This window comes from Gossypium hirsutum, chromosome A13, assembly GCF_007990345.1.
Source record: "Gossypium hirsutum isolate 1008001.06 chromosome A13, Gossypium_hirsutum_v2.1, whole genome shotgun sequence".
NCBI lineage: Eukaryota > Viridiplantae > Streptophyta > Magnoliopsida > Malvales > Malvaceae > Gossypium > Gossypium hirsutum.
In genome coordinates this window covers 103,482,836-103,509,082 of record NC_053436.1, presented here as the reverse complement: position 1 = coordinate 103,509,082, position 26,247 = coordinate 103,482,836, and the positions used below count along the sequence as shown (strand labels likewise).

The 26,247-nt window shown below is 32.6% G+C and overlaps 3 protein-coding genes across 3 annotated transcripts; 1 reads left to right on the top strand and 2 right to left on the bottom strand.

The window, feature by feature from the left end:
- Positions 1-2,819: 2,819 nt before the first annotated feature.
- On the bottom strand, positions 2,820-5,659 carry LOC107893197 (uncharacterized). Its single transcript, XM_016818127.2, has 7 exons — positions 5,395-5,659; positions 4,390-4,533; positions 4,118-4,185; positions 3,961-4,011; positions 3,794-3,853; positions 3,285-3,725; positions 2,820-3,088 (listed from the first exon to the last, which is right to left on the bottom strand). The coding sequence occupies exons 1-7, from the start codon at positions 5,642-5,644 to the stop codon at positions 3,050-3,052; spliced, it is 1,053 nt and encodes a 350-aa protein (XP_016673616.1). The 5' UTR covers positions 5,645-5,659; the 3' UTR covers positions 2,820-3,049.
- Positions 5,660-7,185: 1,526 nt separating this feature from the next.
- LOC107893196 (serine/threonine-protein phosphatase PP1) lies at positions 7,186-10,723 on the top strand. The gene is made up of 4 exons (XM_016818126.2): positions 7,186-7,637; positions 9,257-9,816; positions 9,983-10,252; positions 10,418-10,723. The coding sequence occupies exons 1-4, from the start codon at positions 7,463-7,465 to the stop codon at positions 10,439-10,441; spliced, it is 1,029 nt and encodes a 342-aa protein (XP_016673615.1). The 5' UTR covers positions 7,186-7,462; the 3' UTR covers positions 10,442-10,723.
- Positions 10,724-13,772: 3,049 nt separating this feature from the next.
- Positions 13,773-15,350, bottom strand: LOC107893195 (phosphoenolpyruvate carboxylase kinase 1). The gene is made up of 2 exons (XM_041085522.1): positions 14,315-15,350; positions 13,773-14,231 (listed from the first exon to the last, which is right to left on the bottom strand). The coding sequence occupies exons 1-2, from the start codon at positions 15,096-15,098 to the stop codon at positions 14,185-14,187; spliced, it is 831 nt and encodes a 276-aa protein (XP_040941456.1). The 5' UTR covers positions 15,099-15,350; the 3' UTR covers positions 13,773-14,184.
- Positions 15,351-26,247: the final 10,897 nt, after the last annotated feature.

The following is a 26,247-nucleotide window of genomic DNA, read 5'->3' as shown; positions in this document are numbered from 1 at the left end:
TTTTAAATTATAAATAACTTTTTGTTCAGAGTAAACATATTGTTCATATAAGAAAACACTTAATAAATAAGTCTGATCACACAATGATGGAACTTATATTAGGTTAGGATTGAGTCAACCACACATTGGAAGGCAATTTAGATGAATGATGAAATTGATTTTGATGTATTTTTATGAGAGGACAATTGTTTTTTTACATTTTCTACCATTCAAAGCATTTGGTTTTTAAAAAATTTAAATTTGCAACAATTCATCAAAATAGATTTTAAGCAAAATTCCTAAATTCAATTTTAAATAAAAGTTGTATTATGGAAAGATAATATTTTGATATATTTTAGATAATATTTTGATATATGATATATTTTATATAAAACCCTAAATTTTTTTAAAATGAAAAATTTATTAAAGAAAGAAATAATGTTACTAAATATATTAAATGCGCTTTAACACATTTGATTTCACGTTCTCTTTATATCAGCTAAGCCGAGACTCAATCACTCCTATCGTTTATTCTTACACTTACATAAGTTTATTTAAATATATATATGATTTACTACTTACATTAGTTTATAATCTGTTTTATAGTCCTAAAGCTGATCAAATATTAGTGTCTTTAAATTACTAAGTCTAACATAGGGCAAGAAATAATTCAATCTCTACGAGAAGAAGTTGAACACTACAAAAATTTATGTTCTGAAAAGTCTGCAATTATGAAGCAACTATAGCATGAGATCGACATACTGAAGAAAATCGTTGATTTAGACATGATGGACTGTTCAAATGTAACCAACAAATGGCAAGATGAACCTGAGGCAGATAAGAAGGGGAATTACATTTGGTCCCTTTAAAAATAAAAAAAATTCTATTTAATCCTTTTTAAAATATAAAATCATAAATTAATACATAATAAAATTTATAATTCAGTTTTGAACTCTCTAAAAAACTTCTAGATATGAAAAATGGAATAACAATGACATGTTATTAGAAATTAAGAATGATAGATTCAAAGATTATTAGTTTTAGTTTTCTTTAGTTAATGGTGATTGGGTAGAGGAGAATGGAAACAAGGTTTGAAGAATTCTTCATTCCAGGAAGAGTTTGGAGGTTTTGGAAAGGAATGTCTACTTGGGTTTGCGAGTTGTTTACATGGCTCTTTTATTGTAGGATAGAAGTTTGGGTATATTTTAATTTGATAATTTTAACAATAATGGTGATGTTATATCTTAGGGTAAGACAGTCTTAGGTGATTTTTCACGTGGGAATTCATGCAATCTCGGTGAAGATTTCTTGTTCCGAAATTCGGCAAGTGAAGGTTCGCAAACAAGCCTTGGAGCTTGCGAGCTAATTTCAGATTGTTGGTTTCGTTGAACAAATATGCTATGACGTTGGCGAAGTATGCTATAAAGTCCACAAAATTCGCTGCCTAAAATATAACAAACAATGACACCTTTAAACGCGTATTTTCTTCTAATATAAAAGCTTGAGCCTTGAGGAAGTTTATATAAAAATAAAACACAACATTTTATCAACCAACATTAAGATTATTATTATTTTCTTTCAACTTCATTTGTTTCTATGATCGCAGAAAACCAAACCATAATTATTTATTACACACATAAAAAAAGTAGACGGGATGAGGACTGTATTCTTTGATCATGTCGATGGTGGCGCTGCTGGCGGTGGCTCCGGGAGTTGATGAACGATGGGATTGATAGTAGGGGAAGGTGGTGAGGGTGGCGTTTTGCCTCGTTTTGCAAGCATTCCGTACTTGAAGGATCCAGGAAAAGCTTCAGTGGCTTCCACCACGACACCAGCATCGGATATTAACAGCCCCAATATTACAAAGACTGCGAGGAAGCTTGAAATGGTAGCCATGGATGGTTACTGCTTATTGCAGCATCAGACTGCAAATAAATGCCCTTTATATACTTTACGAGGTTTTCCAACCAAAGATTTCAATTAACAACTTGTGATTATAGTTTTTTTTTTTTACCACCAAAAGCTTGGATATCTTAATTAATTTCTTCATGCATTATTAGAGGTTTTCAGGTTGATATATATCATTATTAATGTAGCAAGAAAAATATAAAATTACATTAATTAACCAAAGTAAAATATAAAGTTTGTATTAGATGTTGTAATGATTTACATTTGTTTTTATTTGTGTAAATGTAATAAGTTAATAAAACGAATAAGGTTTAAATTAAAATTATTACTAAATTTATCAAAATCCATAAAAGAAAATAATATAAAATTTTAAGGGAAAGCGAAATTTTTACCAAAATTTAAGTAATAACATAAAATATATATATTATAGACATGACTAGAAAAAATTAAAAATTTTAGATAAATGTATAATTTTATCAAAATTAAAATAATAATATAATTTAATAAATATAACTAAATCGATTTAAAAATTTAAGGGGTCGCCCCACCAACCTGGTTTAATTATATATTCAATTTCCAACTAACATAAATAAAAAAAAATATCCACTTACGTTAATGTAAAAACCTTTTGAAGATCGTTTCTATGTGCCATACTCAAATGTGTTTGGATATAAGACATCAATAAGCATGCACGATGATTTCATCTCTAGGGAAATGACAGAAGTTTGGGTTGGCTTTGATCCGGTCTTTTCTCTGACCATCAAATTATGGTTAATATTTTATGTAAATACAGATAATTTTTTCCTTTTTTTGACAGAAAATGCATTGTCTTTCACTTCCAAAATATACATATAAAAGCACACATGTATAGAAACTATTTGTTAATGGTGAATGTCATTACTCATTAACTACATATTAAAAAAGCAGTAAACTGAAAAATAATGCTGGAGAATCCACTCTTGCATGAAATAGTTATCGTTTCTACATTATGTCAAGAGTTTATAAAATTAGAATAATCCATGAAAATTCAACACATAAACCAAGCCCTAAGAACCAGAAACATACAAGGATAATTGAATCATACATTAAAATGGAAAAAGATTAATGAAGAAAATGAATTATACAAGCTCCTTGCCCTAAGAATTAGTTGACGACTTGAGATTCACGATGGCTTCAGCCCCCTTAACGCCGCTGCAAAAATCTAAAAAAATGAACATGGAGCAATCAGATATACATATCTTCAATTTTTCCAAGTTTTTTGCCAAGGTATTTGAAAGATTATATCTCCGTCCTCGTATACGAATGTATGTCAAACACTGATACTTTAAGAAAAATGAAGAGTTACAATAGCATAGAGTTAAACACCAGAAATCATATTGAAGTAAATGAGTGCTTACCTTAGATGGGGCACCTGAATCCTGTTCTGGACGTGTAGGAGGTTGATTGCGACTACTGCTTCCCTCTTCCTCGACATAGTCACTTTGCTTTGAGGCTGAATTTGCCTCCATGGATCCTTCCTTTAAGTTACCATCAGGTATTCTATCATCTTCTATAAATATCGTCCGCGTTTCAGTCGATGTTGAATCAGGTGCACTGTTCAGGATGGCATTTGTACGGATATTTTGGTCCTTTGAAAACTGTGTAGCAGCTGCTCGTGCACCAGCTATTGCTGCACTGAGACTAGATGATTTCTCAATGGCAGATGCTTTTGAATTAGAAAAGGAAGCCACAATCGATCCCGGCTTCAAGGAGAAAGGATCCCTCAGGTTTGGTAATGGAAATTTTACAGGTGCCGGACCATCAACTGGGACAAGGCCTCTAACAGCAGCCTCATATATCTGTTAGAAATATTTCCATCAATACCAATTCAGAGCAAATTGAGAGAGTGGCATAAGCATGAGTTTACCTTCTTTTCCAAATTATAAACACGCTGGTATCCTCGCATCTCGAATGGAACTAACAATTTCTACAACGAACCCAAAAAGAAAAACCAATCACAATATAATATCTAATTGGAAAGAAACAGAATAAGAGAATAAATAGAATAGGAACCATCAAACGTGAAAGTAAAACCTTTGGTTGTTCACAGAGCCAGCAAAAATCAGTTTGTCCTTCTAGCCTAACCTGGGTACACAAAGAAAAACAAGAAAGAAAAATGAGTGGATCGAAATTGTTGCATATCATGTTGAGCACTGAATAACATAAAGGGAAGAAAAGCTAAGTTGCCCACCGCTTCAGGTAGTGCCTCCCATTGAACCAATTCTTCACATGTCAAACAGCCAACCACTTCGACGCACCCTATGCCACGGAATAATTAATCTAGATTAGAAAGAAATAAGAAAAGGAGATCATTTGAAATTCAGATGAAATCTTTCCGCTTTCAAAAAAATTATTTTATCGATTTGCAATGTACTGATTTCAGTAAATAATGCAAAAACCGAAAACAAGCAATAAAGCACCAGGAATACCAAAAGAGATCAGATTAGTATAGAAAGGACTAACCTAGCAGTCTTGAGATAGGGTAATGTTCTGGAAATTTAATATCGGTAATTCCATTCAATGCGTAAATTTCCCTATAGAAATCCTCCATTGCTTTGATCGTAGATTCATCCGGGACTTTACTGGCAGCATGTATCCAAAGGCGGCCTGGAACAAAAATACAATATCACTTAGAGGCAGGTTGATTTCGAAGTATGGAAAAGAAATTTTCATTTCTCTAGATCGATATAGACATTCCCTCTTCAGGGCTAATGCAAAGAATTTAAACAGAACATCTTGCTGGGGTCTTCTAGAAACACTTTCCCATTCGGGAATAGTCCGTTTCAACTGGACATGAAAAACTTATTGCTTACCAGAGCTTGAACGTCTACTTATTGTAGTAAACTAAAGTACCATCAAAATTGGCAGCATATTTATGCTTCTATTACCATCAAAAGTTATATATCCCTCTTAATTCAGACTACCTCACCCTAATGCTTATTATGGAGTCACTTTATCAACTTCAATTATAAGTGTCCCAACCATTAATCAGCTAATTAGGTCAAAATAATCAAAACAAATTGAAAATCAGTAATTGTAAGATTGAAAAACAATCAAAAAAAAAAATTGGAACTTCTTTTACTCCTAACAACAAGCATGGTTTCTATAAGAAGTAAAGAAAACAAAAATAAAAAACTCCAAATTAAGTTACGATACAAAGCAGCTAAAAACCTGAACCTTTTCTTCACTATTGAGTAAAGAAACTATTGGGAAGGAAAATAATGGAAGCACCAAAGCTCCTAGCCTTACTAAGGATCAATCAACCCCATAACTTAAAATCCTATACTATTGAGAAAAATATAACCATGAAAAGCATAAAAGTTGGTACTTTTTCCCAAAAAAATCATACATATGGTAAGAGTTTTTATCAAAAAAAAAAACCCCATGAAATATAACCCCCCAAAAAATAGGGTATTAGGATTTATGCATAAATTTGAAAGCTTTATTTAAAGAAAAAAGAGCGGATACCTCTGATTGGAGCAGGCCAAGACCTGCCTTCTATACGTTTGATCCCATAAACTAACAATGAAGCCCATGGCTGATGCATCGTTAAACATGGATTCGTGTAGTTCCCTTCCTTTCTTGGCCCTGCTTTTCTCATTGTTTTTTCCCTTAACAGCGTTTGGTTGGTGAGAAACGCTGACAAAATCTGGATTTTCGCAATAGGTTGAAGACGGAAGAAAATTGGGGGTTGTTTCTTATATTTGTCACGTGACATTAAGGATTGCACGTGCTCTTAAGAAAAAGTGAAAAACACCAAAGTCGTTTTTATTTATATTAAATCCGATTCTGACACCTAAGTTGAATACAAGTCTTACAGTTTTCCTATTACTACAACTTATTACCCCCTTGGGGGTGAAATACATATATTTCTTTTATAAATTTTTTATTATAAAAATAATCCTTTCAAAAATATAATAATATATTTTTATATAATTTTTATTATTAGTTCTGATTATATCTGTTCTTTTTTTTATACAATACTTAAAACTACCTACAATCCCTCCTTAACTCATAAATAAGAGAATAATGTGTTTTAATGCACTCGAATCCACGTCTTCCTGAAAATGCAACAATATTCATGTTAATTAAGTTAAAGACTAAATCGACTAGTTTGAATTAAAGAGAAATAATCTATTTTTAGAAAATCTAAATAATGGATAGTTTATCAAGAATAGAATAATATAATTTTTTACTCTTGAACTTAGCAATTAGGTTATTTTGATCTATGAACTTAAAAAATATAAAAGTTTGTCTTATGGTATTTTAAGATTGTGACATGTCATCAACTAAAAAATTTTATCTTATGGTATTTTAAGATTGTGACATGTCACCACCTAAAAATTTTAAAGTGTTATATACAATGTTTTAATAACTGAATTATTATTAGAATCAATCAGACAATTGATTTTTGGTCCAATCAATTTGATCAATTCAACTACAATACCAACAACATTTAAAATAAAGAATTACAATTTTATAAAATAAAAAAAATATTAAACATATTCAACTCTTGGTTTTTCTCAATTTTTATTTTTATTTTTATCAATTTTGAGTTTTTTTGTAGTTAAGCGAGTTCAAAGTCAACTCTTTTGTTTGAACATTGGACAAGTATATTAGTCAATTATTGATCCCATCAATTACTAGTCCAGTTATGTTCTAAGAATACTAATCACATCATTCAATCTTAACGGAATCCTAATTCAAAATCAAAATGAATCCAATTATTAAGTTTAGGTGTCAAACTGAACTAAAAATATACAAATATTTTTTTGATAAAAGCAATACAAATATTAAAATGAATTTAGTTAGGATAAAATATTATATTATCTCATTAATAATTGAACCTGGATAAAAATGAGTCCGTTAAAAAATATTTTTATAAAAAATAATTAAATGGTATAATTATTTTTTTAAGAAATATTTCTATATTATTTTAAAAAAATAATTATTATTTTTTTTCATCAACTTACTTGATATTAATAAATAAGTTAATAATAGTAGGTATAGATAGATATTACCTAACTTACTCAAGTCATTCCATGGTATTGAAAATTAAAATAATATTATCCAATAAATTAATTATTTTCATTTCACTTTTTTATTAATATTTTGATTAATTTAAGCGGTTCTGAATTTTTTTATATTTTTAAAATTGAATTTGACATAATGCTTTTATTTATTAGATTAAAGTTATTTCCTTTAATGTAATTTTACTCATAATAATAATAATTCACAAACATAAACTAAAAATTCATAAATAAAATTTTCATCTTTGTTTTCTACATGCCCTTTTTTTTCGCCTTTAGCTCTTCAACCAAAACCCTATACACACATACAAAAGGCTCAATTTCTCTAGAACGATATCGCCAATTCGCTCTTTCTTCGCTGGACTGCCTGCTGTTCTTCGTTCTGTTTACCCTTTTGCATCCCTCAGAAAAGAAGAAAAAAAGCCGTTGACTTTTCGTTTTTTTTTTGGGGGGGGGGGCCAAACTCGAAGACCCCAATTTGTTTCAAAAAGAGAGAGGGTTGAAAAATGGATCAAGGGTTACTGGATGATATTATAAACCGGCTTTTGGAAGTTAGGGGTCGACCAGGGAAACAAGTTCAGTTATCTGAATCAGAGATCCGGCAGCTTTGTTTGGTTTCTAAAGAGATTTTCTTACAACAACCTAATTTGTTGGAACTTGAAGCCCCCATCAAGATTTGTGGTATTTTTTTCACTTATTTTTTGAATACCCAATGCTTATTTTGTATGGTATTTATGATCCATATGTTTGCTTTGACTTACTTTGATGAGTTGAAGTTCAATTTTGTGACTTTAAGGTCTATCTTTTGGGAACTGCATCCTGGATTTGCCCTTTATTTTCTCATTTTTTGCTTATTACCTTGGGTTTTATTTACTCTTAACTTGGAATTAGTAAGTTAAGTTAATCTTGCTGAGTTTTAAAGCATGAATTAGATTGCAACCTCTCATATTACATTGGGATGGTTTTCGCTTATTAGGTAAAATTCATTGAGTGATGTTTTAGTTCGCTGTGTTCATTTCATTAAATTGCAATTTTATACCGAGGAATGACCTGGTTTTCTGTGTCTTTGGTTGCTTAAGGTTGGACTTCGGAGAAGGTTCTGTTCATCTTTTAAGTTTTCAAGTTAGTGGGAATGTTATGATGATTGTCTATCTCGCATGTTCTTGTCGTATTGGATGAATTCACATTCGAGCGTAGATCAAAATGGCCAACTCAAAATAATGCTTACTTATGCTTTGGATTTTACAGTTGTTTTCAAAGTGGTCAAGATGGCTCACCATATTTTATTTTGCACCTAGACATGCGTCATTCTTTTTTTGAAGCCCAACTTTATTGCTTTGGTTTTTTCTTTTTGTGAATTGGATGTTCAGCTAGTTAGGATTTCCATTTGTGCTATATTATCATTGCAGCCTAATACTTGTCTTTTTTCTTTAATTACTTGTGGCATTGCACCTGCGGCATGCTATTTATTCCTATCTCTTCGATTATCTATCTGTTTGTGCCCATTTTTCCTTCTGTTTGTGTCCTCAGTGTTTAATTTTTGGAAATTTTAAACTGTTTGTCCTATACTAGATCTTTTGGAGAATTCACGTGAGTGTTTTCTTCATGATCTAATTTTGTCTCACGTATGCTTTTTGCTAGAAATTTCTGATGTGATTTAGCTGAACAACCTGCAAGGACTCCAGTTTGTAATGTCTTTTGTCTTAAGAGCTCTAACTAGAAGTTTAGAATGTTTTGCTGCATGTTTACTTTATGAATTTGATGCATAGATAGCCAATCATATTTATTTGAATTCTGGATCTTCTGCTCTAAAAGTACCACTGATTTGGTTCTTGGTATGTGATAATTTTCCTTGGTGTAGCATGAATGTTTGGTAGGACTACTCAATGGAGATGATACAATGGATTGAATATCCACATTACAGATATTCTTTGTCTCTGTCTCTCTCTATCTCTTTCTCTGCCACATTATAAGCGAAACTTTTTGCTACATGTTGATATTTCTAAAGTATGGAGTGCTTCAATAAGCACGTCTTAAAATTTTAAACCAAGACAAAATCTCTGCACTATCCAGAGTAGGGCTGAATATTCATGAAACAATAAATTCTTTTAACAAAAGTACTTCAAATTGACTATTGTGTTGCAGTCATGCTACTAGCTTTTATTATTTATTGTATGAGGTAGCATTTGGGGCAAATTGTTTTCATCATATTGGTCCTAATTTTTACTTCTATTTTCCAAACGGTTAAATAGAACGCTTTTGAATTCCTTTCCTGTCTGAAATCTCTTTATGACATTCAGGTGATATTCATGGTCAATATTCTGATCTTTTAAGGCTTTTTGAGTACGGTGGATTGCCGCCAGATGCCAACTACTTATTTTTGGGGGACTATGTTGATCGAGGCAAGCAAAGTCTGGAGACCATATGTCTTCTTCTTGCTTACAAGATAAAACACCCTGAAAACTTTTTCCTCTTGAGGGGTAACCATGAATGTGCTTCTATAAACCGCATATATGGGTTCTATGATGAGTGTAAGAGAAGATTTAATGTTAGGCTATGGAGGACATTCACAGAATGTTTTAACTGCCTTCCAGTGGCAGCATTAATCGATGAGAAGATTCTGTGCATGCATGGAGGCCTTTCTCCCGATCTGAATAATTTGGATCAGATTCGAAGTTTACATCGCCCAACTGATGTACCAGACACAGGTTTGCTCTGTGATTTTCTCTGGTCAGATCCCAGTAAAGATGTTCAAGGTTGGGGAATGAACGACAGAGGTGTTTCATTTACTTTTGGTCCTGACAAAGTGTCAGAGTTTTTACAGAAACATGACCTAGATCTCATTTGCCGTGCCCACCAGGTTTTACTTGCTTTAGCAGCTTACTTTATGCTTAACATGTGTTAGGAGTTAATATTCTATGTTGTTAATCAAGTTCTAGAAGAATGTATGAGCAGGAGCAAATGCACGTCTCATTTGTTAACCTATTTTATGTTTAACTAGGATATTTTAAATATATTATTTGCAGGTTGTGGAAGATGGATATGAGTTTTTCGCCGACCGACAACTTGTAACTATATTTTCAGCACCCAATTATTGCGGGGAATTCGATAATGCTGGAGCCATGATGAGTGTGGATGAGACTTTAATGTGCTCCTTTCAAATATTGAAGCCTGCTGATAAAAAACCCCGATTTAACTTTGGGGGCACGGCCACAGCCAGGCCTGGTAGCGCTTCTGCCAGTGTCTTTGGCAGCACGACAACAGCAAAGCCCGGAAATACTCCAGCGGGAGTCAAGGTAAATGCTCTGAGTAAATCCTCAATTATTTAAGTAAAGGAGTATAGGCACTCGTGGCTATGAGTAAGTCAACTATGTTCATATGCCACTGTTTTTGGCATCTCCCATGGTTCTCACATTGTAGTTTGTCACTAACTACCCTATATGTTTTCTATGTCATTTCAGTCGTTCCTCGGCACAAGGATATGAGAGGCCCATATGCATTGTGGAAGGCAGAGCCAGGTTATGACATGAACAAACCACAATTGCAGTAAAGACAACTTTGAGGTCCTTTTGATTTCCATATATTATGCTCAAATTTGTAAAAAAGATTGGAAGAGAAACAATCATTAGAAACTAATTCAAATGATCTGTTCTCTTATTATATAAATTTGGGTTTGAAGATAGAAGGCCATAATTTTCCTTCTCTCCCCGCTTGTACACTATCTGCTACCCTTGCTGCCATGAATATACTAAGGTCTTGCTCGTTCAGTGTGCCAGGACTGTAACCGGTGTTGTTCTTTTGGTGATTCAGGGACATCAAATTGAATTCGGTACAAATTTTGTGCTTCGTCTCTCTGCTTTTTTTCACCCAATTTCATGCAATATCGTAATTTAAGATGTTTTGATGATAAAAGGAGCTGCATATCTGAGTTACCAAATATAAACATTTCTTTGGATTGTTGGCATACCTGGGTTTACATATGTGTATGGTGAATTGAGGTCTTTAGTTTACCCGTTCCATTTATCATGGACATGGGGAAAGGGCTTATATGAAAGATTGGAAACATTAGCTATTTTGTTGAAGAAATGTGAGACTTTGAAGGAAAAGATTGTTAGGTATTATATGAAAGAGTTTTTTATGGTAAATTCTTATCTAATAATTTTAATAATTTGTATTATGTTTATTTTTTCTTGAGAAACAAGTTATCGTGTCTAGTTCTAAACCTATTTCCTTACCCCCCAAGGGTAGAACTCTCGAAAAACATTAACAGACGAGTTTTTTTAAAAAAATTAAAATTAAAAAACACGTTAAATGAAAACTATAATCTATTTGGATAAATTATAAAGATAGTCATTTTTATTTACTTTAGATTATATTTTAATTATTTATGTTATCATTTTGTTACAAAGTGATCACTCTACTGTTTTCTTCCTAACGGTGATCTTGTATGGCAATCCAAATGAGTTTTAAATGTCAACTTGGATGTCTCATGTGGCAGTTTAAATTAAATTTATTTAATTAAAAATTTATTTTATCTCAGCAATTGGACATCCAAGTTGGAATGCAGTTAGGGAGGAAACGGTATAGTGACTACTTTTAACAAAATGATAACATAAGTGACTAAAATATAACATTTCAAACATAAAGGACTAAAAATATAATCTGAAACAAACAAAAATGATTATTTTTATAGTTCACCTAATTTATTTTTGAAAGTAAAAATATGATGGAAATAAAAATGCATGAAAAAACCATATTTGATTGAAAATTTTAGAAAAATAGAGGATTAATTTCTTAAAATAAATTTACATAATCTTATTTGAAACATGCTGCTTGTAATTCAAGTTGGTAATTTCTTTCTATTATTTTATGGTTTGAATAAATTAGATTAATATATAAAGATATAACTCTTTAATTTTAAAAAGAATATAATTTTAGCTCTTCATTTAGTTTTTTCACCTTTTTAATCCTTAGATCACTTGGGAAACATAACGTTAGTTAATTTTATTAATGTTGCATATATGTAGATTACTGTATTGATGCTATGTCAGTAATTAATTAATTTTTTAAAATTAAAAAATTTAAAACAATTGTTTAAAATTTTAAAAATTATTAAAAAAATCAATTGAAGGAAAATATCTTACTCGACCTTTAAGCAACTCAATAATTGCTCTTCTGTTTAGGCTTCTTTAGATTTAATATGATGTTGATTTTAAAAAGTAAATAAAAAAAAATGAAATCTTAATCGACCTTTAACGAATTGAACTCAATGATTGGTGTTTTGTTTAGGCTTCTTCGGATTTAATTTGGTGTTGATTTTAAAGTCCATTTGTTTATGTTTTAAGCCACAAACGTAATAGCAGTTTGTTATGATTAATATCTGTAAACCCTATTAGGAATCATGATTTTCTTTCATGAATTTGACATCAATGATGAGTCATGAAAGTATTATATACAACTTTGTTACACTACTTTCATTCAATGTGGACTAAATTTTGCATAACTACAATTTTATTATTATATCAAATATTTTTAGAATGAACACATTTTTGCATGTGGCATATAAAATTAGTGTAAGATTGAATGGAGGTTTTGCCTTCAAATATTGGGATAATAATGTATAAGAAGGAATTTCTTTTAATTTAAGTGTTAAACAAACATGATTCTTTTGCCTGATTCAGTTAATTATTTAATTTGGTGTTAGCAAAAGTAATTTTTTTTTCTTTTGATTTGCTATTGGTTCGATATTGGGTTTGAATCCAATGATACCAAATGATCAGTTTGATGGGTTCAATCGGAGGAAGTGTTTAATCTTTTACTGTGTCATTTCCCTCACCCCTAGTATTTAGTGGTGTTTAAATGGTCGGTTCGGTTAATACTCGAATCAGATTTTCATTAATCGAATTACTTGAAATGTAAAAATCTTTAACTGTTAACCAAATCAAAGTTTTTTTCAAAAACATTAACCGAACCAAAATATTATTTGAAATTTATATTTTTTTGTCTTTTGGTTAAAATAAACATACGACATATAAAAAATATATTGCTAATGTTCATTTTTTTAATAGTTCAAAAAACTTTTAAATGAAAATGAAAACAACAGATAAAATATTAGAAATACTACATATGTCTTGAAAGTTAACAATCAAACACTATATTATTTATAAATATACATTATTTATTTCAATTAAATGGTTAATTCGATTAATTATCTCGTTTTGAACTAAATTACCCGATAATCAAAATTTTAATAAATTATTAATCAATCTTCGATCAAACTGAATGCAGCCAACGATGGATTAACCAAATTAAATGGTTGGATAGGTTAATTTGATTTTAACACATCTCTATTAGTACTCCAAATTTACAGAGCTCCTACGCCAAATAATCTCAAACAGTTCTGTTGTGAGGGACAAAGTCAAACTTGAAGCTTTGTTGAATTTAGTCCTATGATTTGTAGTCTCTTTTGTCTTTTGTTGTGATGTATGTTAACAAGGGGGTTTCGCCTCTTTTGTCTTTGCTGGATGTAGCTTATATTTATTGTATTTTGGTTTGACTACGTGATGATCTCGTTGTATCATTTCCTTGATGAAATTGTGTTTGTTTGGAAGAAGAAAAGTGGGTTGTGAGTTCACAAAGTGGCTGATCCTCCTTACCAAAGTATATCCCTAACTTATATGCCAAAATCCAATCAAATTTGAAGGTTCCATCTGTCTGTCTGCCCATCACAAGATGCAGAATCACATTCCAGAAACAAAAAAGAGTTGCATTGCTTTTCTCTATCATTCAAGGATATTCTTTTTAAATCCAAATACATTTTGAAGATATCATTTTTTAAATATATAAAAAATTTAGAAATTAAAAATATTTTTATGCCTATATGCTTCCATTAAGGAGAGAAGATATGTACAAGAGGAGGATTCTCAAACTCTACTTATCAATCTATTTACACTCTCTTGCTTCCTTCTTAAAACATTAACTAAAAAAAAAAAAAGATGAAATCCAAAAGAAAATGTAAAAAAAAAAAAAGGACAAGTAGGTTCCTGGTGGTTGAGCCTCCATGTGAAGAAATTATGTTTCATGGCATAATAAAAAACTGGAGATTCTGTTGAAAGCAGACACCAATTCATGGTTTGACTTTTGCTTTGACCACCCTTTTTGTTTGGCATATTGAACACTGATAAGCTATTTGTGCTTTGCTTCTCGCTCATACATGAATTCCCACTTATCACTCTACTGCAGTTGTTTCACCTCCTTTCAACATCCAAGCATGCCCTGCATTTCACATAAAAAGAACAAATCAATTTGTGTTTTCGATCATGTCGGGTTTATTACGGTTCCAAAAATAACAAACTTACTCAAAACTTGTTCTGCAGATAATCTCCTGGAAACATCTCTGCAAATCATCTTCCTCAACAACTCCTTAGCTTCACCTGAAACTGACCTGAAAATCCTTGAAGGGAACCTTAGATTCCCTCTCAAAACAGCCTCAAATATCTCCTCAGCCGTCTCACCATAAAACGGTGGAACACCGGCCAACATAACATACAAAACCACACCAGCACTCCAAACATCAACCTTCTCATTGTAACCTCTCCCCATCACAATTTCAGGAGCAACATAATAAGGTGTCCCCACCAATCCATGGGATGTTCCAACTTCCCCTAACCATGTTGCTGAACCGAAATCCCCAATCTTTAATTTACCTCTAAAATCAAAGAAAATATTATCAGGCTTAATATCTCTATGAACGATCCCAAACCTGTGACAATGAGCTAAACCAGACACAAGCTGTTGCATGTAAGAAGCAGCTTTGGGTTCAGACAAGTGAGAAGGAGGTTGTAAAATCTGGTCGTGAAGAGTATAAGGTTGACAAAGGTCGAGGATGAGGTGAAGGGTGTCATCAGAATCGAACATGTCGTGGATTTGTAGGATGTTGGAGTGGGGAGACAAAAGGGTCATGATTTTGGGCTCGTTTTCTAGACATTGTCGATCAATGGGGTCTGTAAGAAGGCGTTTGTGGATGGATTTAGAGGCGAAGGAGGCTTGGGTTTTAGGACAAAACACTCGAGAGATGATCCCAAACCGCCCTCTTCCAATCTCTTCACATACTTGGTACTTGTTCTTCAATGTTTCACTCATGGTGTTCTCTTCTTCTTCTTCTTCTTCTTCTTCTTTTTGTCAATTCTTTTTCAGGGGTTTTTGGGTGGATTTAAGGTTGGAAAAGAGAGTGAAGGGATTTTAAAGAGAGTGAATGAACGAAGGAAGGAATTGAGAGAGGATATTCGGTGGGCAAAGGGAAAGCTGGGGGAGGATTCAGGTGGAAAACAGTTCAGAGAACACCTTCTGTTTGTTTGGGACAGTGGAAAAGACTGGGACCAAACACAGCTCTGCAAAGAATTTAGTAATTAGAGGATAAATAAATAAATATATTTTTTGGTATACATAAATAAATATTATATTATAAAAGTTTTTGATCCAGTGATGTGATTCTAATTTTATTAGAGAGAAAAAAACATATAGAACTATTTTAATAAATATAATTTTTTTAATATTTATGGGCAAATTACCAATAAAAGCCTTTTTTTTTAATTTATCGAAATGGGCCAGATCAGAAATTATTTACTGGAATGGGCCAGTTTTTACAAAACACGTCCACGCCAACGCGTTGTCAGGGGAAAAAGCAGTAAAACGCTTCCTCAAGGAAGCGCTTTGCCTACGTGGACAGAAAATGCTTCCTTGAGGGCGTGCTTTCTGTCCACGTAAGCAAAGCGCTTCCTTGAGGAAGCGTTTTCCCCATGTTTTTATTAGGGTTTTTTGTAATTAAGGCTAGGGTTTTGGGAATTTTGGATTTCTAAATTTTAAGGTTTTAAAGAAAAAAATTAAATAAATTAGGGTTTAGTGTTTGTTAATTAAATTAATTACTAATTTTAAAAAAATTAGATTATGGTTTAGTGTTTATGGTTTTTAAGGAAAAAATCAAATAAATTAGGGTTTAAGGTTACTTGAGTAAATTAATTATAAATTTTAAAAAAAATTAGATTAGGATTTTAGGGTTTAGGGTTTTAGGGTATTTAAGAAAAAAATTAAATAAATTAGGGTTTGGGGTTTAGGGTAACTTAATTAAATTATTTGTTAATCTAAAAAAGTTTCTACGTTGACGCTCTTTTGCTACAGTAGTCTCTAAAAAATAAATTTGAGAAAACGTGTCTGCGCAAATAGTGTCAAAAACGCTTCAAGCAAGATGCATTGTCAGCAAAAGTACTAAAAGAAGCTCTCACGTGGACGCTCTTTTGCTACAGTAGTATCTGAAAAAATAATTTTGAGAAGACGTGTCTGTGCAAATAGTGTAAAAAACGCTTCAAGCAAGATGCATTGTCAACAAAAGTACTGAAAGAAGCTTCCACGTAGACGCTCTTTTGCTACAGTAGTCTCTAAAAAAATAATTTTGAGAAGACGTGTCTGCACAAATAGTGGTAAAAACGTTTCAAGCAGGATCCATTTTCAGCAAAATTACTGGAAGAAGCTCCCACGTGGATGCTCTTTTGCTACAGTGGTCTCTGAAAAAATAATTTTGAGAAGACGTATCTGCATAAATAGTGTCAAAAACGCTTCAAGCAGGATGCATTTTCAGCAAAAGTACTAAAAGAAGCTCCCAAATGGACGCTCTTTTGCTACAGTGGTTTCTGAAATAACTTGGGCTATAAATGAGCCAAATTTTGTTCTCAGGTTGCATAACTTATAGCAAAAAAAAGGGAGGCTAAGAAGGATAAAAATTAAAGATGAGTGAACGCATTAGTGCTGTTATTTACTATGATGGTGAGGTTCGTCACACCGAGAATGGTGTTATTTTTTTTTCGCAGAATACAATACGACTGGTTTTTAACCAGAACATAGATTTGACAGAACTTCGTAAAAGGATTAGGCGTAAAATATTCAGAACGACACCAATAAAAGTGTTGTCTATTAGGTATCGATTTTGTGCTTCTATTGATCCAGTAACATATGACTCGTTCGACATCAAATGTGCTCGTAGCTTGGAGGCAATAGTGCAGACTCATCTTACTAGTGGAGCACTATATATTGAGTTATATGTACAATTTGCATCGCCAAATGATACATTTGTGGCTGCTGTTTGAGAGGAATACACGACCCCTACCCGACACTCCGTTAGTGGGTTATATAACACGGAACCACCGGTTTTTGGTAGTGGTATGGAATACACAACCCCTACACGACACTCTGTTAGTGGATGGGACATGCACCTAGGTGGGTCGATGTTTGATGCTGGAAATACGTACTGGGGAACGACATCAACTTATAGTACTTGGCAATCTACATCCAATTGGGGACGTTATGAAACGCTTAGAAGAAGGGTTGATGTACTCCCCGTGACGTCCACTAGTGAGGGGACCTCATACGTCCCAGATGATGGTGGGTTAGATGATGAGTCCGATGTGGATCCACCTCGAGAGCCCAGCCGCGATGGTACAGAAGTTGAATTATTTTCTGAACTGGAGCCTATTCAAACTGAACCTGAAGATGTGGAAGGGGGTTCAGATGAAGAAGAAGATCCATGATTCAGGGCATACTCGCCTCCAGCCCACATGCATAATGTTGATCTATCTGCAGATGATGCATTGGAGTTTCTAGATCTACCACACAGAACGCGTGATTATACAAGTTCGTTATTGGATTCGAGTGAATTTGAAGTTGGTAAGGAGTTTTCCAATAAGGATAGTTTTTTGGTGCATTGAAACAACATAGCATCAATAACGGTGTTAACTACCACGTGGTTAAATCTAAATCCGATAAGTTTGAGGCGAAGTGTGCAGTGCAAGACGGAAGTTGTTCATGGAAAATCTATGCTTCGTTGAGGAAAAGGACAGGGTTGTGGGAGATAAAAAAGTATAAAGGTCCACATACATGTGCTGCAAGTACAGTATTTAAGGTTTTTGAATAATACTGTTATTATGTAATGTTACATTATTTAATGTACTTTGTTGACAGGTATTTCATAAGATCATCCCAATATGGATTCAGCTATGTTAGCTAGCTTAATACTACCCACGGTGAAGGCAGATCCTAGGACTTCAGTGCCAGTCTTAATTGCCAATATTCGTAACCAAATGGGGTACACGCCCTCTTACCGCAAGGCTTGGATAGCTAAGTAGAAGGCTTTGGAGAAGATGCATAGTGGGTGGGACGCTTCATATAATGAAATATGGCAGTGGTGTCAAGTGCTAGAGAGATACATCCCAGGTTGCATAACAGACCTTCAAATAGAACCTGCATACTACAATGACCGATTGCTCCGTGGATGCCAAGTATTTAAGCGTCTCTTCTGGAGCTTTAAGTAATGTCGAGACGCATTCGCATATTGTAAGCCATTGGTACAAATTGATGGTACCTTTATGTACGGTAGATATACCCATCGGCTATTGCTAGCAGTCGCACAAGATGGTAGTAGAAGCATCCTTCTAATTGTGTTTGCAATAACACTGGGGGAGTCAGCTGATGACTGGGATTTCTTTCTTTCTAGGTTAAGGATGTATGTTTGCCCCCAACCTGATATATGCGTTATATCGGATCGAGGCACCGGGATACTAGCTGCAATTGAGCGACAAGGAAGCCTATAGCATCGCACACACCATCGGTATTGCCTAAGGCACATTGCTTCCAACTACTACAGGCAATATCCATCTAAAGGTGAATGACGACAAGTGACCAACATGGTTATTTAACTTTATCTCTATTAATATAATTTCGTTTGGAATATTGAATCTATTTTAAATGGAAAAGTGGTATGTAATTTTCGCTATCAACTTATATTGGCAGGGTATGAGATAAGTAAGGACTGAGATATTGACAGTTTTCTATTTAGTTAACGGAGAGGGCCATGACTACCTATGTAATATACCTTTCGAACAGTAGACAAAAGCATACGACGGCGGCTTTACGATATGGTCACATGACCTCAAACCTGGCCAAATGTATAAATTCTGTTTTGAAAGGAACACGTCATTTATCGATAACATCAGTTGTGCGAGAGACATATTTTCGTTTAGCGGCACTATTTCCGAAACAAGAAGAGAGTTATGCAGGCCAAATGCAGGGAGGCCATGTATGGTGCGCAAAGGTATTGCAAGAAATTAACAAGGCGAAGGCACGGACGAACACTATGCACACAGTGTGTCACGATCGAGACAACTTATGGTTTCGTGTGATAGAGTTTGACAAACCGCACCAAGGTATTACTGGCGGGCAATATCGTGTACACTTAAGAAATAGGACTTACGGTTGTGGGAGGTTTGACGCACTTCGTTATCCATGCGCTCATGTAATTGCAGCTTGTCAAAATCTTCGTCTGGATCCCATGAGCTATGTCGACTACTGTACAAATTGGAATAACGTGTGGAGACACATATTCCCACCGGTCCCAGATGAGCGTAAGTGGCCCTCTGTATCGCTTGCTCCGTTTAAGCTGTTACCGGATAGAGAGTTGCGGCGTAAATCAAAGGGTCGACCTTACTCGACTAAAATACGCAACAATATGGATATCCGAGAAACAACCAATCAACAGAAGTTATGTGGATGGTGTAGGAACCCAGGCCATACAAGTAGATCATGTCCAAATCGCAATAGTTGATAGTTGTTGTAATTGTCAATATGTTGTATTATTTATATTTTATTACTTGAAATAATATAAAAATATTCAAAATATTACTTTATTTAAAATAATTTTCATTTTATTAAAAATATAAAACTAAATTATAATTACTTTATTTAAAACAACCTTTTATATTATCACATGAAATAATATAAAAATATTCAAAATGTTGCCTTATTTAAAATAATTTCTATTTTATTAAAAATATAAAAGTAAATTACAATTACTTTATTTAAAACAACCTTTTATCTAATTACATGAAATAATATAAAATATTCAAAATGTTGCCTTATTTAAAATAATTTCCATTTTATTAAAAATATAAAAGTAAATTACAATTACTTTATTTAAAACAACCTTTTATCTAATTACATGAAATAATATAAAATATTCAAAATGTTGCCTTATTTAAAATAATTTCCATTTTATTAAAAATATAAAAGTAAATTATAATTACTTTATTTAAAACAACCTTTTATCTAATTACATGAAATAATATAAAAATATCCAAAATGTTGCCTTATTTAAAATAATTTCCATTTTATTAAAAATATAAAAGTAAATTACAATTACTTTATTTAAAACAACCTTTTATCTAATTACATGAAATAATATAAAAATATTCAAAATGTTTGTACAAATATATTAAAATAAAAATCAATGTCCGTACCGGTCGGATTCAGTGCCACATGAAGGTCATCGACAGTTACGCGTTGGATTCCTCCTTTGTCCAGCTTCTGGCGATGGTTGTGCTTGCTCCGGTGAGGATTCTGGTTGTGGGTGTTGGGAAGATGACCCGCCTTGATAGAATAGTGACTGTGGAGGTGTTTGCATCATTAATGGCGGAGGTGTTTTAAACTCATAAGGTGATGGGGATTGGTAAAAAGAAGAGCTCCCCGACGGCCCCTCCTGCGATCCTTCGTGCGACAGCTGCCTATAGATAAGCGGTCCACTCGGAGTAATCGGAAATGAAGATGAACCAGGCCATGCATTCCAACCTACCATAGGACTAGAAAAAGGAAACATATAAGGGCTAGGATACATAAAAGGGCTAGGATACGTACCTGGCATCATCTGAAGAGGCTGTACTGTGGGTGTCGACGGTTGAACTGTTGGACCCGGTGACTGTGTAGGTCCTGTTGCTGGGCCGGGTGATTGTGTGGGCGCTGTTGATGGGCCTGCATCGTCGTCCCTTCTTCTAGGATTTAAAGGGCCACATCGTTCCCTTTGGACATGCAATTGCCGCTGCCTCTCCTCTTCTGACAGTAAATATAGCTTGCCATGGATCTTAAACCATGGCATGTATTCCGGCACGCACGCCAACTCTGGAACGATGATCTGTTCCTGAGTAGGTATATAATCATACTGATCTTCCCACATTTAGATATAGTGTGACTAGAATCTCGGCCAATCCGTATACAATTGCAGTAAGTTGATTTTGTGATGATCATCAAACACCTCAGGTGCCACAGGAATCGGTTGTCGGAATCCAAATTGCCGTAATACTCTGTCTGATTGATGCATCTCCACAATAGCAAAGTTGACCAATGGGACCTTCACGTGCCAAGTGTTCGGATTTTGCAAGTATTCATCCGGAATTACTGCCCGAATTGCCGGATCCTCGTATGGTGTCCATTGAAACTGTATAAAAATGATGGAAATATTAGTTAAATAAAAAATACTAAATACGAATCCACTATTTTATTATGTATGTATATATATATTTTTAATACTTACTTGTGCTTCTGACCGTTGCTCTAATAGAAACCGTATATCTTCAAGGCAGGTAGGTAATCGAGCATAACTTGCCGAATGGTTCCACCTAATTAAATAAATTTTTAGCATACGATTATATTTTAAATCTACGTAATAATTGTAAAATCTAATATAAAATTTACCTCGTTATGAGTGGGAATGTATATGGGTGGTCCACTCGAGGACGTAAAAATGGAAAGCGAAACCGTGCCCATGATTGCAGTAGTGATAGGCAACCTCCGATTTTTGCTTTATTCGGTCGCGTAGCCCCGCACATCTCTCGGTACAGTGTTGCCAACACGGCAGACCCCCAACTAAATTCACCAGCTGCTCTAAAATCAACAAGTTTCAGCAGCCATCTCAGATGTACAAGGTTTCGTGACAAGTCCGGCATCAGATAACCTCTAATTATCTGAAGAATGTATGCTCGAGCATATCGAATTTTTTCTAGTTCGGTAGAATCATCATCCGGCTTCGGAAATGTGTCTCGTAACTAGTCCATCTCGATCCGACCTCCGTTAATATTATCCGGAATAGCACCCAAAAGCTCGTAACATACCGCTCCCCAATCAGCAGAATGAACAGATCCAGTGACTGCATCCCCGTCCACTGGCAATCCTAATTGCAAATGCACGTCTTTCAAAGTGATAGTGCACTCTCCACATGGAATATGAAATGTGTGCGTCTCGGGTCTCCACCTTTCTATCAACGCGCTAATAAGTTTCGGGTCCAACTTGCACCCCCGGCCTATCATTTCCACATGCCAAAAATCTGCTTCCCGTAGGTAATCCTCTATCAACAGTGATGGAGGACCAGTCATGTTACGGATATAGCATTGCAATATCCGATCTACAGACTTTTATAAGAAATAATAAAATAAAAATTATTTAAATTTGCATAAATGACAGAAATCTTAAATAATATTTAAATATTAAATTTAACACTTACCATTTGCATTTGTTCGGCGGATATGTGTTTATCATCGAAGCGAATTAATTCTCCGGCCATTGCTAACACGATCAATTTTTTTTATTTTAAAAAATAAATTTAGAAAAAAAAATTAGAGCTTTTTTGAAAAAATTAACTAGAGTTTTGAGAGGAATTTAAGAGAAATTTGAAAGATTTGAGAGAAATTTGAGAGAATATTGAAAGATTGAAGATTGAAAGGATTTAAGTGTGAAAAAAAAAGGGGTGGGGGTTTTATAGTTTTTTTTTGGACCATTGGAGGGGTTACCAACGGTCAAAAAAGTAGTCTTTGCTACTGTTCAAACACGGGGAAATCGCTTCCTTGAGGAATTGTTTTCCTGCTTTTTTCCCTGACAACACGCTGACGTGGACGCGTTTTGTAAAAACTGGCCCATTCCGGTAAATAATTTCTGACCTGGCCCATTTCGATAAATTTAAAAAAAAAGGGGCTTTTATTGGTAATTTGCCCAATATTTATGTTTAAGTTTGCTTTTGATATTAGTTTTTAATTTAATTCCTAATCAATATCTACTTCCTTAATAAAACAACATGTACTTTTATATTAGGGTATAATCATAAATTTCACTTTTAATATTTATATTTTTTATTAATTTATTTTTTTAGTAATTTTAATTGAAGCCTAATAGAGGCCTAAGGGGGTCATGACCCCCCAAAGTTTATATTTTTTTGCAATTTAGTCCTTTATAGATATACTATAGTCCTCCCAAAAATATAAGTAGATCCCCAAGGTTTAAGATTTTTGTAATTTTTCCCTTTGTATATATACTATAGCCCTTCCAAAAATATAAGTAGCTCCCTACAATATTTTTATAGTATTAAAAAAAACTATTCTCAATAAAAACAAAGAAAAAATCTTCTTAACTATTCTTGATAACTTTTAAATGATATTTTTGTTAAATAATAATTTAATATTTATTTAATATTTTATAAGTAATATAATTATATATATAAATAAAAGAAAAAAGAGCATATTTTTATCATCTTTCTTCTTCATATTCGTGCCTAGTAAGAACTTTTTTTTTCATCATTTTTCCTCCAAATTTTAAGTATAAGGTATGTTTTTTCTTCAATTTTTCATAGATTTTGAATCTTTGAAGTTTGTTTTACATATATGTACCAATAGTTTTTTATCTTATCAATTGTATTAAAAGTTGTCATTAAAAGATATTGATAAAAGCTTATAAAATTATGTGAAATGTGTATGCTTTTTAATAAAAACAAAATTAGGAAACGGTTTCTAACTTGTTAGAAATGTAAAAATAAAAGAAAAATAGTTAAATAATGTTATAGTAAGTTTCGGCCAAAATGAAAGGGAGGACGAAAACTTTGGTCATTTTATTTAAAATTATGTCAAATGATAGCTTGTGAAGCACTGAGTATTCTGGTGAAAACATAATAAAAAATGGTTAACCAAGTTGAAAGGTATGTGAATTCCAGATCAAGTTAAGTTGTCAACTTGACAAACCATGTATATTCAAGCTTGTCATTAGTAGCTGATTTACTATATCTAGCTATATTAATTTTATTTTTGGTGCCACTATGTTAGGCGGCAACGATGTGTATTTGTATGAGGATGAATTCGGTTTTAAAGTTGGGGCTTAACTGTGAAAAATATACTTATTTTTGGACAATCAAATTTGGTTGATTTTGGATGATCATGAATTGGTCAAATTTGGATTGAACTGATTGTTATGTTGGAATATTGCTTCTTTTGAATCGATTTTTTTTATGTTTAAATTGACTGTCATGTTGGAATATTACTTCTTTTTAATCGATTGTTTATATGTTTAAATAAATTGTCATATTGGAATACCGCTTCTTTTGAATCGATTGTTATAGTGGAATATTAGTTTTTATTCTTTTGAATTGATTGATTATATGTTTAACTCGATTGTTATGTTGTGCTCAACTCAATGCTCTGAGACTAAATCAAAGTATCCATCGAAAGGAAACTCGAAACAACGACGAGCAAAAGGACAATGGAGACAGCAGCTAGAGGTGAAGAGAGGAAGAAGGAAAGAACAAAGATGGAAACAAAATAATAATCATAAAAACTGTTAAATAGTTTTGGTCTTATAGATGATGTCATCTATGACATTGTGCTTATGTGGCATGCCACATAGACTAATTTGTTGACCAGTGCTTGACTAGCGGTCAACTAACATTTCCTATTTAAAATTTAGTTGATTTGTGGAAAAATTGTAATGTTGAAGATGTCAATCCAGGAAAACAAAAAAGTCAATGGCTCAAACCCAAAAACCCATAAATGTTGAGGGTATTTTCGATAATTATGCTTTAATTTTATTATAAATTTATTACATTTTCTTTTATAATATGATTCATTATCGTCCACCATCATTAAACCAATGGTTTAAACATGTTCTACACTATGATTTATTGAACATTTGACACTTTAATGATTTAGTCACTGTGTTCTAATTAAACACTAATTTGACAAAATACTCAACCAAAAATCAATCCACTTCTAATATAACTCTATAAATATTTATTACGGGTCTGGTTTATGAAAATAAAGTTTCAACACCACTAACTTTGAAATCGTTACAGTAAAAAAATATTAATAAATACATAATAATATTTAAACTTAAAACAACATAGTTTCCAACCTCTCAAATTTATCATTTTAACTAAACTTTATTTATTTTTCACCATTAAATTTTAATAAATATATGTGTTGCATAAATATTTTTCAACCAAATAATGAATCTGCGATAAAGCTAATATTATTTGATAGCTTTCATGAATATTTAACATTTCCTCTTAAAATAATATGCTAGAAATTTCTAAAAGCTTAATTTAAAGAATAAGTATTGTTGTTCCTTATTATAAATTCTATTTTAACACCTCATATTTAAAAATTTCTCAGCTCTAATTGGATTTTACAATATTTAAATTTAATTAACAATCTATATTCACTAAATAATAATTAAATTTGAGTTATAAGCTATATAGAATTTCACACAATTATTTATATTTTTAAAAATATAATTTTTAAAATAAATCTAAGATCAATTATTTCGTAATATATTTTTAATGAACTTACATAATTAATATATACACCACATGAATAAAGAAAACTAGTTGTAGGCATTAGATTACTTAAATGTAATTTAAGTAACATGAAATTGTTTTAATTAAACTAAGGTTTTGGGAGTGGAATAACACATAATGTGGCATGTCATCCCCACTAGTGAACAACTTATAAGTCATTTGCCATTTTCTTTAAGTTAGTGTGGAATTGAATTAAATTAGGTGAAATTGACTTTAAGGATTAATAATTAACAAATAATAACTATTTGGGTAGGATTGAAAAAGAGTTGGGAGAAATTAATTTAGTAGTTGAAATTGTTAATATTAGGAGAAGAAGTTGATACATTAAAAACTACATCATTATCAAGTCTTTGCCTTCCATTTTTCTAGATGAAAAGGCAAAGCTCAATTTTAACATATTTATTTTTTTATTATATAAAAATTTGTCCCCAAATTAATATTCTTACAAAATTACAACTTCCCAATATTGAAAAATTATATATATATATATATTGATATCATCCATCAATCGAATGCTATAAGAGTGGAGTCAAAAATTTATATATATTTATTTATAAATTTATTATATAAATATTTTTACTATAACATGGGTGTAAATTAATTTAATATATGATATGATTAGATTATGTATAGTAAGATGGTGTCCACTTCAAAAGACTGCTTAGGTTAGTGCTAACCTAAAAGCATGATGTGGCATCGCCATGCTTGATAAATTAGTTATATGTGTGTAAAAAAGTAAACCAATTTTAATTATTAAAATTGAAATAGAAACATTTATCTAATATATAGTGTCTTACGGTGCACATC

Excerpts from the sequence above, each read along its gene's own strand:
- LOC107893197 (XM_016818127.2), bottom strand. The coding sequence starts at position 5,644 with ATGTCACGTGACAAATATAAGAAACAACCCCCAATTTTCTTCCGTCTT. Across the intron at positions 3,726-3,793 it reads TTTATAATTTGGAAAAGAAG|ATATATGAGGCTGCTGTTAG; the intron begins GTAAACTCATGC and ends TATTTCTAACAG. Across the intron at positions 3,089-3,284 it reads ATTCAGGTGCCCCATCTAAG|ATTTTTGCAGCGGCGTTAAG; the intron begins GTAAGCACTCAT and ends TCATTTTTTTAG.
- LOC107893196 (XM_016818126.2), top strand. The coding sequence starts at position 7,463 with ATGGATCAAGGGTTACTGGATGATATTATAAACCGGCTTTTGGAAGTT. Across the intron at positions 7,638-9,256 it reads AGCCCCCATCAAGATTTGTG|GTGATATTCATGGTCAATAT; the intron begins GTATTTTTTTCA and ends TATGACATTCAG. Across the intron at positions 9,817-9,982 it reads TCATTTGCCGTGCCCACCAG|GTTGTGGAAGATGGATATGA; the intron begins GTTTTACTTGCT and ends TATTATTTGCAG.
- LOC107893195 (XM_041085522.1), bottom strand. The coding sequence starts at position 15,098 with ATGAGTGAAACATTGAAGAACAAGTACCAAGTATGTGAAGAGATTGGA. Across the intron at positions 14,232-14,314 it reads ATCTGCAGAACAAGTTTTGA|GGCATGCTTGGATGTTGAAA; the intron begins GTAAGTTTGTTA and ends TGTGAAATGCAG.